The sequence below is a fragment of the Corythoichthys intestinalis genome, chromosome 17 (genome assembly GCF_030265065.1).
Source record: "Corythoichthys intestinalis isolate RoL2023-P3 chromosome 17, ASM3026506v1, whole genome shotgun sequence".
NCBI classification, from domain to species: Eukaryota; Metazoa; Chordata; class Actinopteri; order Syngnathiformes; family Syngnathidae; genus Corythoichthys; species Corythoichthys intestinalis.
The window spans coordinates 17,969,804-17,983,581 of NC_080411.1; the positions used below are offsets into that span (position 1 = coordinate 17,969,804).

At 41.5% G+C, this 13,778-nt stretch overlaps 1 protein-coding gene across 5 annotated transcripts in view; it reads left to right on the forward strand.

Annotated features, from left to right (window-relative positions):
- cdk5rap2 (CDK5 regulatory subunit associated protein 2) overlaps window positions 1–13,778 on the forward strand; it is an 86,115-nt gene that overhangs the window by 54,083 nt on the left and 18,254 nt on the right. For all 5 annotated transcript variants that reach the window (XM_057819077.1, XM_057819072.1, XM_057819075.1 and 2 more), the window contains 7 exons: window positions 1,837–1,994; window positions 2,058–2,311; window positions 3,706–3,941; window positions 4,601–4,652; window positions 9,783–9,934; window positions 10,199–10,384; window positions 10,612–10,737. In XM_057819077.1, the coding sequence (XP_057675060.1) occupies window positions 1,837–1,994; window positions 2,058–2,311; window positions 3,706–3,941; window positions 4,601–4,652; window positions 9,783–9,934; window positions 10,199–10,384; window positions 10,612–10,737 (1,164 nt within the window). The remainder of the gene's footprint in view (window positions 1–1,836; window positions 1,995–2,057; window positions 2,312–3,705; window positions 3,942–4,600; window positions 4,653–9,782; window positions 9,935–10,198; window positions 10,385–10,611; window positions 10,738–13,778) is intronic.

Consider the following 13,778-nt stretch of genomic DNA (forward strand, 5'->3'; position numbering starts at 1 on the left):
AGTGATAGTTTGACAAACAAACATCAAATACTGTCATTTCCGGACTGTAATGCGAACCTGATTACTAGCCACCCGGCCCAAATTTTGAGAAGAAAATCGATATACCGTATTTTGGCGACCTTAGGGCGCACTGGATTAAAAGGTGCAGGCTCAATTTCGGGGTTTATTTTTGTATTTAACACACAAGGCGCACCGTATTATTGGGCGCATAAAAGCTAGCATGCGCGCTACCGTATTTTGTAAAATAATGCAGTGGGAGCAGAGTACTCACGTCAATCTTAGGCCATGTCTACACCTAGCAGGGATTTTTAACACCGAGGATCCTGCCCAATACTTCATGAAAGAATAATTACGTCCACACTAGCACGTTTGTAGAAAAAAGAAAGAAAAAAAACTTCCACAGCCAGTCGCATTCATTCCTTTTTAAGTACATTCATAACAATGTGTGAAAATGTTCTTGAATATGAAGCACTGTAAGAGTTTATTAATAAGTATAAGCAAAAAAAGCACCTGTCACAAAGTTTGTCACATTCAGTGACATTTCCACAGTTAAATCTTCGGTTATCAGTCCCCACATGATGGAGCCACAAACGCAGAATTCGTACATCTTCACTTTGGACAGTGTCTTGAAGAACCCTTGTTTGAATGTGAGTGTTGTGTGGATGATAGGCCTAAATTTAGAAAAAGTTCTTTTTGCAAAATGTCCTGCTACGTGTAGACATTGCCTTAATCAATCCGCCGCGTTGTGCCTATCGCTACCATGCTGGTTCCCTTCTTTTCTACAGTGTTGCTCGACAGGGTTTCAAAGTGAGCGGCACCTTATCCATGTGGTGATGTGTTCGGAGGCTATCTTTTTACTGTTGTAGGAGCGGAAGATGGCTAGCTTTTCCTTGTAATCCACTGGAATTTTCTGCACCACGTTGGTCTTTGCCCGGATGGATAGATGTCGCAGTTTCATGAAATGGAAGCACCACGACAGACTTCCTCGAAAATGTTCAATTTTCATCTCTTCTGCAAGCATGTTTGCCTTTAGTCGAATGGTGATGGTAGAGACTCTTCTCCCGGCTGTTCTCTGATCGTGAATCAGTTGCTCGAGTTTGTCTTCTAGCTCGGGCCACCTCGCTTTATTTCCGCGGAAACTAAGCTTGGTTTTCTTAACTTGGCGAAGCTCGTTTTCCTGCTTTCTCCACTTGCGAACCATCAACTCGTTTATATGCAATTCTCTCGCAGCAGCTCGATTCCCATGTTGCTTCGCGTAGGTGATAGCCTGAAGTTTGAACTGGGCTTTGCAAGCATGTATCTTCGCAGTAGATGCCATTTTCGGGGTACCTTCACCGAACTGATGTTGTTTTGCCCAATGCACAAACTCTTAACTTTATAACTACTTTATAAGTAAGTAATAACTTTTTTTACTTTAACTGGGCGCACGCCTCCTATCACATGCAACCATCTCCCTTTAAGGTTCACCTGTGGCTCTCACTTACTTGGTATTCGGTCCACACAATAGGCGCACCGCACTATTAGGCGCTCCGTCCATTTGGAGAAAATATTTGACTTCTAGGTCGTGAAAATACGGTACATGCACACTTGAGTGGAGGTGTGCATGTCTCAATATAGCATATCTACATTGAGAGGTGATGTAAACTGTTGATTTTTAGGGTAACTCTGGTTAGTTAGCCTCTCCTTAAAAACAGCCAAATCAATCTGGGCTGGTACAACTGGTGGAGACATGGCTTTTATAAATCTTCTGATTATGATTAGGATTAGTTTTGTCCTCACTGGCCATGTTTCAATCTTGCTGGTTTTATTTTCCTTTCCCTCCACGGCTGGATCCAGACCTTGACGTTTGCGTCAAAGCGAGCGGAAGCGCTTCCGATATCCCTTCACTGCCGATTCACGAGCAGGCGCGCTTTTCCCCCGGTGCCGGTGAACATCTGGACTCCTCCAGCTCCGGCACTCCGTACCCGAGTTCCCCCACCTTGAGCTCAGCCAAGGTATTCGGTGGCACCCGCTCCCATCGAGTCCCGGACGAGTCTCACGAGGCGCCGTGTTTTCAGGTCAGTCTGAGAAGCCCGCAGACTTCTGAGGAATACGGTCTCTCCGAGGACCGGGCGAGAGCGCGGGTGCCGAAGGTCCAGATCCAAAGAAACCGTATGGACCCGGCGGCTGGCCACCCGTCGAGCATCGGAGACGGGACGCAAAGACGTCACACTCGAGAGAAAGAAGACGAGGGAGAGGACGGTGATGTGAGGAGTGAGGCGGAAAGGATTCAGTTACAGCACGCTCGCAGCCGTTCTACATCGCCTGCCAGGTCTGAATTCATTGCAGACACTGTTTCATTGCTGCTGTCAAAGAGTTTGTCAGCACCCACCCACCATGGGACTTCGGTGAAGCGCTTAGCAGTGTTGTTTTTGCCAGCCCTTTTCATTTTCGTCTTAGTCTTTTGGACAAAATATTTATTGGTCATATTTTAGTCAGTTCATAATGTGTTTACTTTTCTTCGCCGAATACTCAAAAAATTTTCGTCTGCAAAAATTCAAAGGTTTTACTCCAAAAATTGTTTCCAACAATTTGGAATCAATATTGAGAGATGAGCACATATTGTAGCATCTACAAGGACAACAGCAATTTGGTAAGGATTGTCCAATGCTTGTATTTTCAACCAGAAGCACGGACCACGACTACCGTAAGCCGTAGCCGACGCCGACAAAACCAAAATAAGGGAAGCTCGCTATGCTAAAGTTATTGCTAATCCTAACGTGAATTGTTTGCTAACGCTATGGGTTAAGTTTAATGTGCGATGATCAGTCAGCACAGATCTTTTATAGGCTAAAGCAACATTGAATATTCTTTCTTGACAAGATAAGAAAACAAATCATATAAACGTTGACCTATATATCAGTCAGCTGATATATGGCTTTTTTTCAAGATCGGTCATAGGCCAATACATAGCCGATATAATAGAGGAACTTAGGTTACCTGTTTGGGTGCCGATCTTCCTTATGAAGGTCGACACATATGTTGGCTGGCTAATTTATCAGGCCATTATATGGACTTTTTTCAAGATCGCCCGATATCAGCTGATATTATGGGATAACTGTTATGTCCACTATTTGGGTAATGATCTTCCTTATATTTGCACCACCTAGTGGCCAGTGTTAGAAAAGTAGCATAAGAAAAAAAATAATCTTATATGAGTGTTTCAATTACTATTCAAAATCAACCTACTTTAAAAATAAATAAATAAATAAACATTTCGGCCTCAAATATCAGCTTGGAAAATCAGCTTTAGACATTGGGAATCGGCTGAATTTATTTTTTTTACATACGGTTTCGGCATCTGCCGCAGAAAACCCCATATCGGGTGACCTCTAAAACCGGACCATGTGACCAACAAGTAAGCCTGGAGGCCCGAGAAGACACTGCTTGGATGCGGGCTTACTTACACATACAATTAAAAAAAAATGTCACCGCTTGGAAACTATGGCACAGTTCCGTCTCGTCAGACAAAAACTGGCATTTGTCTCGTTATGCTTTAGTCTCCTAAGACATATTTTTAGCTCTTTCATCTCGCCATCGCCACGAAAAAATTGTGACATAGTTTCATGATCATCATTGTCGACGAAAACAACAATGCCATTTACAGTGCCGGGAAGGATTTCGAAAGGAAATTAGAATTGAGTCATCAATCTGTCCGTCCCGCAGTTTGGACTCCCTCGTGCAGTCACAGGCCCGGGAACTGTCGCGACTCCGTCAACAAATTAAGGAGAGCCGGCGGCTGGGGGGCCCGCACCGTCGACAGCTGGCGGAGCTGAGCGCAGCCTTGCGAGAGCTGGTCAAGGCCGGCCCGGTGGACTGCTACGTGGGCCACCAAGCGGTCAAAGAGCAGCTGGACAGGAGTCTGAGAATCCTGGATCGACTGGAGGGACGACTGGACGAAGGTAGCTGAAAACGCATGGTTGATTAAATACGGCGACATCATCTGTCCGTGTGTCTGACATACCGTATTGGCCCGAATATAAGACGATGTTTTTTGCATTGAAATAAGACTGAAAAAGTGGGGGTCGTCTTATATTCGTGGTCTAGATATTATACCCATTCAAGACGCTAGATGGCGCCAGATATTATTGAAGCGATGTTCTGTCTTGACAGATCTCAGCTACTCTCAAGTTTAACCAGTTTGCATTATTTTAACGCAATGTTTTTCCTCATTCAGATTTGTTTCAAGACTACAGTTACAGTTAGACTTCACTTTGATAGTTATTGCAATTTTGTTGTTTTATCACAATACATTGGTTTATTTACATTTCAAAAAGCAGAAGTCATTCATTTACAAATGTGATTGCACTTTAGTTTACATATTTAAATGTTCAGATATTAAGATTTAAATGAGACAAAATAACATGCTTTTTCTCTCAAATATATTGTTATAATCATTTGTTTCAGATGTACTGTAATTATTTTATGTATAAAAATGTGGTGTTCAAAAAGTCTTTTTTTCCCAACTTGAGTCTTGAAAAAGAGGGCGTCGTCTTATAATCAGGGCCGTATTATATTAGGACCAATAATGTACTTTTCTGTTTTTTGCTGTGTTTGCTAGGAATGACTCGTCAGGATGTTGAAGACGTGGCAGCTCTGGAACTTTCTCGCAGGTACTTCTTAACCTTCCGCACCGCTACTTCATATTTAGCGACTAATCGATACCCAAAACTGCACAGCTTCAACTGTGTCCGCCATTTTTGAAGTCCATGTGCACCAAGACTAAAAAGTGTACGATTTTTATGGTTAAAAGCAGCTTCCATTTATTCATTTTTTGCCTCATGGCCCCAGAGGCAAGCCTCCCCCTCTGCCATTCACCCTAATTGCCTTGTGACCCCGTCTGGCTTGCTGGGCTTGAATGGCGCCCGGCCGGCCGCTGTCCTAGTTTCATCTGTGTGTCAACAAAACAACAAATGCTACAACTGGGTCATCACCGGTAGGGCTGCCACAAAGGATTATTTTCATTGTAGACTCATCGTCAATTATTTGTGCGATTTGTCGGCTAATCGTTTCGTTTCTGGGCTGCAACTAACGATTTTTTAAAAAAATTTATAATCGATTAGTCAGGCGATTAATTAAACGATTAATCAATCGGGTAAATGTCACTTTTTTTCAATTACCTTCACAATTTAACTTAAAGTTGTTTTGTTTTAAATATATTGTAACAGCTTCCTGACTTGACTGTAGTCTACAACTGTACTGTTTAAGGTACATAAAACTTGTTAAAGTTTTTAATAAAGGTTCTGAGTAAAAGACCCAAAATAATTTCTCATTACACAAATAAGTCCTGTTCATTCAAATAAAAGTAGTGCTGTTGATAGACATTTTTATCTTGTTGGCAATGCGCTGATATAAATTGTGTCAATGACTTTCATTTTCTTTAAACGAAACAACAAAATCCAATAAGAAGTAAGCAGACTATCATGAATCCCTTTTATTAATCAAACAGTTGTTCATAAATACAATCCAAATCCAATTTCAAAGCACCCTCTCGTATGACAATTTACAGTTTAAATGGGAGTTTGTGTTGAAAGGAGACTCTAAGACTAGATTCAGACTGCAGGTCTTAATGCAGAAATCTGATTTTTCTACGTATGTTTTTTTGGCGTGCCTGTTCAGACAGCCTTTTTCCATTGAGCCCGTTCAAGTATGACGCATACGCACTAATTCTCAGTCCGGCACGCGCTGCGCAAACTGACCCGCAAGCATCAGAACAAATGATTACACATGCTGAATACATGCCATTCTAGGGCAATCATAATTGTGTCTTCTTTTTTGGAAATCAAATTAACAGACATAAATACCGTAATCCCCGTTTTGTCTCATATTTAAAGTTTATATGGATTGATAGAACGCATGAACGCACTGTGTGTGGTCAGTTTGCCCTCACTCATGGCCACTTAACTCATTCACTCCCAGCCATTTTCACCGGAGCAAGGCCCTTCGCTCCCGGCCGTTTTACTGGATTTTGACTGATTTTGCCAGGCCCACAGAAAATTCTGTTCTATTGCTATATAAACATTGAACCCACCAAAAGAAAGATTAGACTCTCCTCTTTCAGCAGAAAAAAGTTAGTTTATATCTTTTTCAATTCTTAAGAAATCACCATTCGAAAATAGCTTAGTTTGAGCAATTTTCCAATTTCTGATGAAAAAAACAGAGAAATTGAGCTTTTTGTAAAAGCATATATTTCAAACATTGACTTTCACACATCTATTTTTCGCTTTTGTGACATCCAAGACATCTGAATGTTTTCGTTCTACAAAATAACATAAACAACAAGACAAATGGAGCTTTTGATAGCAAAGTAACTATTTACACATAACTAAACTATCGAACTGTTGAACTATTTGCGCACATAATAACGAGGAAGGCTCTCGGCTGCTCCCCATTGAATGAGGTGGCTCCCTGTAATCTGATGAGTCCGGATCAAGATGGGTCTCACTTTTTTCATCATCTTCATCGTTGGTTTCAACCTCAGGCTCAGGGGTAACGCAATGAGAGCTCCGCAGAACGCGTGTGGAACCTGACGCTGTTGTGGTCGTCACCATCTGTCTCATCAAGATAAATTTTTTTTAAAAATCCTTCTGTGATGATGGTTTCGTTTTCTTTTCAAAACACTCCTCCAGTTTCGTTTGCCTTTTTTTCCCAATTGTTCTCCACATTTTTCTCAAATTCTCACGCATCTTCACAAGATCCCACCAACTTCCGTTTCCTGACTATTTTTCTTCATGTCCTTTCTTGGCCCGAGATTAGTTCTTACAAAATACGCTACTGCCCTCCAGTGGCCAGTTTTATTGCTTTAAAATGAGTTTTGAGCATTGTGCATTGCAGTTTAGGTGCAACAGAACCTAAAGATGTCTCTTGTCAAAAAAACGTAAAAGACGCATAAATATGTTTTTGGGACACTGAAACAATTAAAAATAGAACATATTTATACGTTTTTGGGAACAAATTAGTTAAGCAATATTGAAATACAGTACTGCTCCTTTGGCGCACAGATAGAAAACTGAGCATTTTCAGGTTTATCCCCCAATTTATTTTTTTAAAGACTTGTTAAGCCCGCCTCTTCCCTAAAAGCCGAGTTCAAGCTAGGCGATATCGCTAATGTACAGCTCCGTCACTGCCGTCCTCCGTGCCTCTCGCTCTTTGCTGACGTAATTGCTGCGTGAATTCTGATTTGGGAGACTTGGCAGTTCAGACCGTAGCCACATTCTGGGAAAATTTGGCCCAGATCGGATTTTAACCACATACGAGCGTGACCTAGATCGGATTTGAAATGGTTCACTTTTATGTGAACTATCCCGTTTAGATGGTCAAGTTAATCCCTCACTCGAGTAGGAAAACACAAATTGTGTATCAAGACCTGCGGTATGAACCTAGCCTAAGCTGCAATATGGATGTGGTTTCTTTACAAAAAGAAATGAGACAACTTTACTATCTAACGATGACTCAAGTGCTAATATCCTTCTCCAAAACTCAATACAAACGGACACTTAAGACACTAATTAGCATAATTGCTAACTAGCTTCATGCTAAGTAGTAACGTCTCATCAACAAAGAATACAAACAATACAATTGGCTTCATTTACTCACGTCCGATAGAGGCACACTGGATCTAACAACACAAAAAACTTTTTAACGTGATTGATTCAGCAACCCAACCTGAGTGTAGCAGTGAACTCTCTCTCTCTTGCTCTAATCACTGGCGCATGCGAGCAGCCTCACATTGTACACAAACTAAGACCCAAACAGGACTCCTCATAGCTGCCTGCAAAAAATCAATTATCAAATTTGTTGCCAACTAATTTATTTATCGATTTTAATGGATTAGTTGTTCCATCCTTAGTCTCTAAACAATCCATCAACTATCAAAATAGTTGCGGTCTCATTAGATCATTGATTAGTTGTCGATGAATCGTGGCAACCCTAATAAGCCGTATCATCGGAAAGCGGGTGGACATAGAGAAGAATGTTCACTCTACGCTGCAGTCATCTATTTAAAGGAGAAAATCAGTTTGGAAATGTGATGTTACATAGACGGGTTGTTTTTATGGGCAGCTTGGCTTGGATATGAGCAGTTTCCTTTAAAAAACAATTTTGAGCGTATTAAACTAACAATGCTGTTGTGCGCAACAACACACCTTCCAGCAAACTGATTATTTTGCCTCGCTCACAGCTAAACAGCAGCAAATATTATTTGTAGAGAAGGCGAGGCCACAGACGGCTCCGAAATCTTGATCCAGCAGGAGCTGGAAACGCTGCGCCTGGATCTAGAGGGCGAGAGAGAGCGGCTGCGGTGCCATGTCAGGCAAACTATTGCCGTGGCCGAGCGCGCCGGCGAGCGCTTGGATGCGTGAGTTGAAGCATGATGTTTGCAGTGGACTTTTTAGCATCAATACACGTAGTATAGCCGGGTGACATTTTTTGGTTTTAAACGTCCACGATCGGGGCCTTTTCACTTCAATAATTTGAGCGACCGTCTTTCCTAATTACGGTATGTGTTTTCCAGTGGTGGAATGTAGCAAAGTAAAGGTACTTTGTTACCGTACTTAAGTACATTTTTGTTTATCTCTACCTGAGTACAAATGTGAAGTTTTTCTTTTACTTCACTACATTTTACAGCATGCATCTTTCCTTTTACTCCACTACTTTTCAAATTGTCAACTGCGTGACGTTTTTTTTTTTTTTTTTCTCATTGTGTATTGACAGTTTCATTTTCATGCCTCCGGCGCATCGATGAGCCCCGCACAAGTACTCTATACCGTAATTGAGCACTAGAGACAGCAACACGAGTACAAGCAAGATTAGGCAGGTGAATAAGATATTGACCAATCAAAACCAACAGTGAGAGGAGCGCACCTTCAGATGAGTGCTGCACACTCTTGTACAGTAGGTGGCGGTATGCACCGAATAGGTCCTTGCAATCAGCCATTAAGATAAATTCTTGGGAGTTTTTTTTAGCTTGTTTAGCTTATAATTTTAAATACAATTGTGCAATCAATGAGTTTTCTGGTTCTTTCTTTGAATATTGGTTCAGATCTCTGTGTGTGTACATTTTTTACATATGGCGTAAAACACAAAGGTGACCTGAAGTTTCGCTCTGAGACCCCCAAATGGCCAAATTTCAAAATTGTCATATATGCATGTGTAATACATCATTGGAAATCTTAAACTCTCAATTTTCTGGGGGAATAAAATTTTTGAAGAGGAGGGCATTTTTTAAAAACATTTTTTTAAACCCCTAAACCCTAACTCGAGGTGAGAGCATGAGAGAGCATAATTAAAGACACCATGATTTTAACGAGATATTATCGCGTAGTTACCTGTTTCAGTCCAAAAACTCAGTGTAGCATGTCTCACCGAGTGTCAAGACACAGCTGTGAATGACCACAGCCGGACTTTTGGAGGATTTTATGAGTGAAACACGGTAATATAACAAGGGTCGCAATGCAGAAATCGCAGACTCCAAGGAGTGGTTGAGATTATGCATCTGCAGGTGCCATGAGAAAAAAAAAAACAGGATTTAGCAAGATATCAGAGCGCTTATTACACATATTCATTTTGACTTTTCTATTTTACAAATGTGAAAAAAAGGTTTCATTAGGACCTTATTTTTCAAATTTTGGGATTCTCTGGTAATTGCTTCATGTTTAAGGGTTTTAAGCAAAAAAGTGAGTACTTCATCCACCACTGGTGTTTTGTTTCCCTTTATTGACACACTTGATCGTCTTTTACTTCAGATTGTCCAAAGAACTGCAGGGGAAAAACCGTCTCATCGAGAACCTGCGGGCTCAAGTCCGAGTCCAGACTCCCGGGAGCCCCTGCGGCCCTTGCTCCGATGCGTACCTCTCGGATAAGGACTCCTGCGGCGGCGGCAGCCCACCTACGCAAGGTAGTCTGCGTTGGCGAGCTACCACAGGTTTTACCAAAAAAAAAAAAAAACTTTCGGTGAAAATATCATCAAATGAAATTTGAATCAAATTTGGAAACCACCATTCTCGATAATGAAAGTACCCTCACGTGACATCCATTCTGCCTCGTATGGCATGATGTTTCTACGGCGGGTGTCCTCTTTCCCTACTGCTTCAAAGATGCATTATTCAGCGGCACCTCTCCGGTTCCGCTCGAAAATAAACCCCAACTGCGCCACCCGCAGGGGGAGGAGTGGAGGCCGAGCGCACGTCGGACTTGCTGAGGGAGAACAGACTTCTTGGCGAGCGGTTGAAGAACAGCGAGCAGCTCAATGCTAGCTTGCGCGGCGAGCTGGACGTGCACCTTTCTGTCATGTCCCGCGCTTCCTCGACGCAAGAGGACGGACGTTCGGCGCCGACGCTTAATTCGGGTAAGCGTAACCTATCGGGACAATCGGTCGGCTCGGGTCTCTGTGGAACATCTGTCGCTGGCAATGACAGACAGTGAGCTCATTTGTGACATAGTAACATTAAAGCCGTCAAATGTGTTTGCCAACTTCAAGTGTTGTGTAAATAAATGACTAATTGGCTACCGTCGACAGCGGAGTTGAACGTATCCGTCTTGAAGTTTATTTGATTGTATACGAAATGTTCTCAGAGCTACTGGCTGAGCACCTGGAGGAGATCCGAGCTCTGAGGCGGCGCCTTGAGGAGAGTATTTGCACCAACGACCGCCTCAGGGAGCAGCTAGAGAGGCGGCTCGCCGAGGTGGAACAAGACACAGGTCTCAACTTTTTATTGACATTTTAAACATCTATTTGCTGCCATACACATTTCGGCACCCCATTTGCACTGACTTGCAACATGGATGGGATTCCATATGCTACTGTAATACCACCTATCAGCCTCAACTTCAGCCATATGAGAGGAATGCATACAAGACGGTTGAAAATTGCAAAAAACACAACATAATTCCTTCCAAGATAAAATATGAATTCATTTAATATGAATGTTATTATGCTAACTTTATAGACAGAAGTCAAAACAACTCATCGCAAATATTAGTAGATCATTTTAGGGCTGCAGCTATCGAATATTTTAGTACTCGAGTAATCGATGGACTAGTTAGTTCGAATAATCGAGTAATCGGATAAGGAACATGACAAATTCAAAAACATGAGCTGAGCCTCAAACGGTATAATTTTTTTTTTCTAATGAGGATCTATGTACAAGAAAAAAACAATTGGCTAACATAGAAAAAGTTCGCTAGCTTAAATGCTCTAAAATGCTAAAGTTTTTTTTACAATGCTCTTAACAAAATTTTCAGACATATATTCCCACAAAAAACGGTCCAATATACCTATAAACTAAATTATGAATGCAATAAAAAACATTAGCTCAAACAAAAACTTACCTTACTTTGGTCTTAACAGGGAGCAGTTGGCTCATTTGTTCAGCCATGTGAAAAGAGGCAGACCAGAGGGCAGTGTATCCACCCTAATCAATAAAACTGAATGTCAACACTTTCAAAATAAACCATTACAACGCCACTTTCATTAAACGAATACTCGAAGCAACAAAATTTAATTCGAATATTTTTTTCCAATCGAATACTCGAGTTAAATCGATTAATCATTGCAGCACTAGATCATTTGGTATCATTGCATTTAAGCAAAAATATGTGCTGCTTCTGTTTGCATTGGGTAGTTTTAGGTTGCAGCACTACTTGACACATTTAACATTAGTGGCAGGTCAATTTAAATTAAAGTGAGTGAGGGAAAGGCATTTTTCATCAAATAATTGAAAAAACAACAGCCACGTCGTGATATGAAAATGGCCTAGCACAGTGGTTCTTAACCTGGGGTTCGGTGAGTAAGTCTAAGGCAGGGGTGCCTAAGTCCGGTCCTCGAGAGTCCCTATCCAGCTTGTTTTCCATGTCTCCGACCTTTATCACACCTGAATCAAATGATCAGCTCATCAGCAAGCGCTGCAGGAGCCTGAGAATGATCCTGATTATTTGATTTAGGTGTGTTGGAGGAGGGTAAAAATGGAAAACAAGCTGGATAGGGGCTCTCAAGGACCGGACTTGGGCACCCCTGGTTTAAGGGGTTCGGCAAAGGTTAAGAATACACAGGATCCCATTTTCATACTCTGACTAAAGGCTAAGTGTCATTTTAGACAGGTTTGCGCCCGATTTAAAGGCTTTATTCAGTTTCTTTCAACTGCTAGCCCTCTAGCTAATGCAGTGCTTCTCTATTATTTTCTGTTAGCCCCCCCCCCCCTCGGGTAATGCCAATGCTCAACTCACGGCTCTAGCTCAACTCATGCCGCGAGATAAAAAAAAAACAACAACATACCTGACTGCTGCCGACAGCTGCTACAATGTACGTCCACATAATGGTACGGTAGATATCATATTTATATAGGACTAGATGCAATATAGACTCGGTGGCGTTAGCAGCACATGTACAAAAAGCTAGATGCGGGAGTTAGTAAACGGACGCCATCTTAAAGCAGTAGACTTCCCTGAAAGGCTGTTGTAGCGAACCTTCCAAGCGAACCTAATTAAGTTTTTATCTAAAATACTCCTAATTCGGTAAAATATTGACTTGAATCTATCTTTAAAATAGTTTTAAAACTTTCACATGTCGAAAGTAGACAAAAGGGAAATTATGGAATAACTGGAGCAATTTTAACAACTTTAACGGTTGATTCACAACATTAAATTAATTGAATGTAGTTTAAAGCTGCTGATACAGAATGGGGATTTGAGTATATTATTTATTGTTTTTAGCTGTTAACGTGATACTGAAATAGTCGTTTGTTTAAAGTGCCTGTGACACGAAAAAGCATGTTTATTTCATAATACACGCAGTATTTTATGCTCCTGAATGATATGGACCGCTTGGATGTGTGTGGAAGCGATCGCTATATTTATTTAGTTTTTTGAATCCCGCGCCAGGAAAATGAATGACTTCCGGCTTCGGTCTTGCATTGAGGAGGAGGGCGCTGTGACGTGTACGGTAGAAGACGTCCTCTTCACGCTACAGTGTACTGTTGTGTATGAGGATGAAGGATTCAGCTGATTTTGCGGATTAATACGTTTATTTTTCGCATCACACCAGCCAAACGGCTGCAGAAAAATCATTCTGTATGAGGGAGAGGCGTATGCGCCTTTTTGGAGTTTCAAAAGGTTCCCATTCACCGTAGATATTTACTGTGGGACCATTGGATTTACGAGGAAGTGAGTAAACATCTTGTTTTGTATTATGTGAAATACGAAGACAGCGATTACAAAGTAAACACTACAAACTTCCTTTAAATGAAGGACTACTTACGTTTGATCATTGATAGGCATGTAAAAAGCTCTCCTAATGCATTAGCAGCAGCACGTTAGCTGCACAACAACTCCAGCCACCCTCCTCCGGGGAACGAACTGTAAATTGCTCTCCGCCGGGCGGTTTGCCGATCCGCTAAGACATTCGACAACCGGGTCGTCATGTCAAATAATCCAGGATAGCTATGTGTGATTTTCCGCTTTGAAGACTTTGAAACATCACTCGGTTCGGGTTAGCATGTCGGCTAGCTGTCACTCCTTCTGGTTTGTTTACATTCTCCGAAGCCGGGGAAGGGAAATGACATATGTCCGATTTAGGTGTCATAAAATATCGTTCGGGAGGTGCGACAGTAAAGGTGAAGTCGACAGTTTTGACCATTATGGAGTAATTTTGCCATGTCGTCCTGAATAAATGCATTTTTATTATTTCATATTCCATTCAGCACAAGACTGTTATTTGTCATGACTATGCCATTTATTTAGCAATT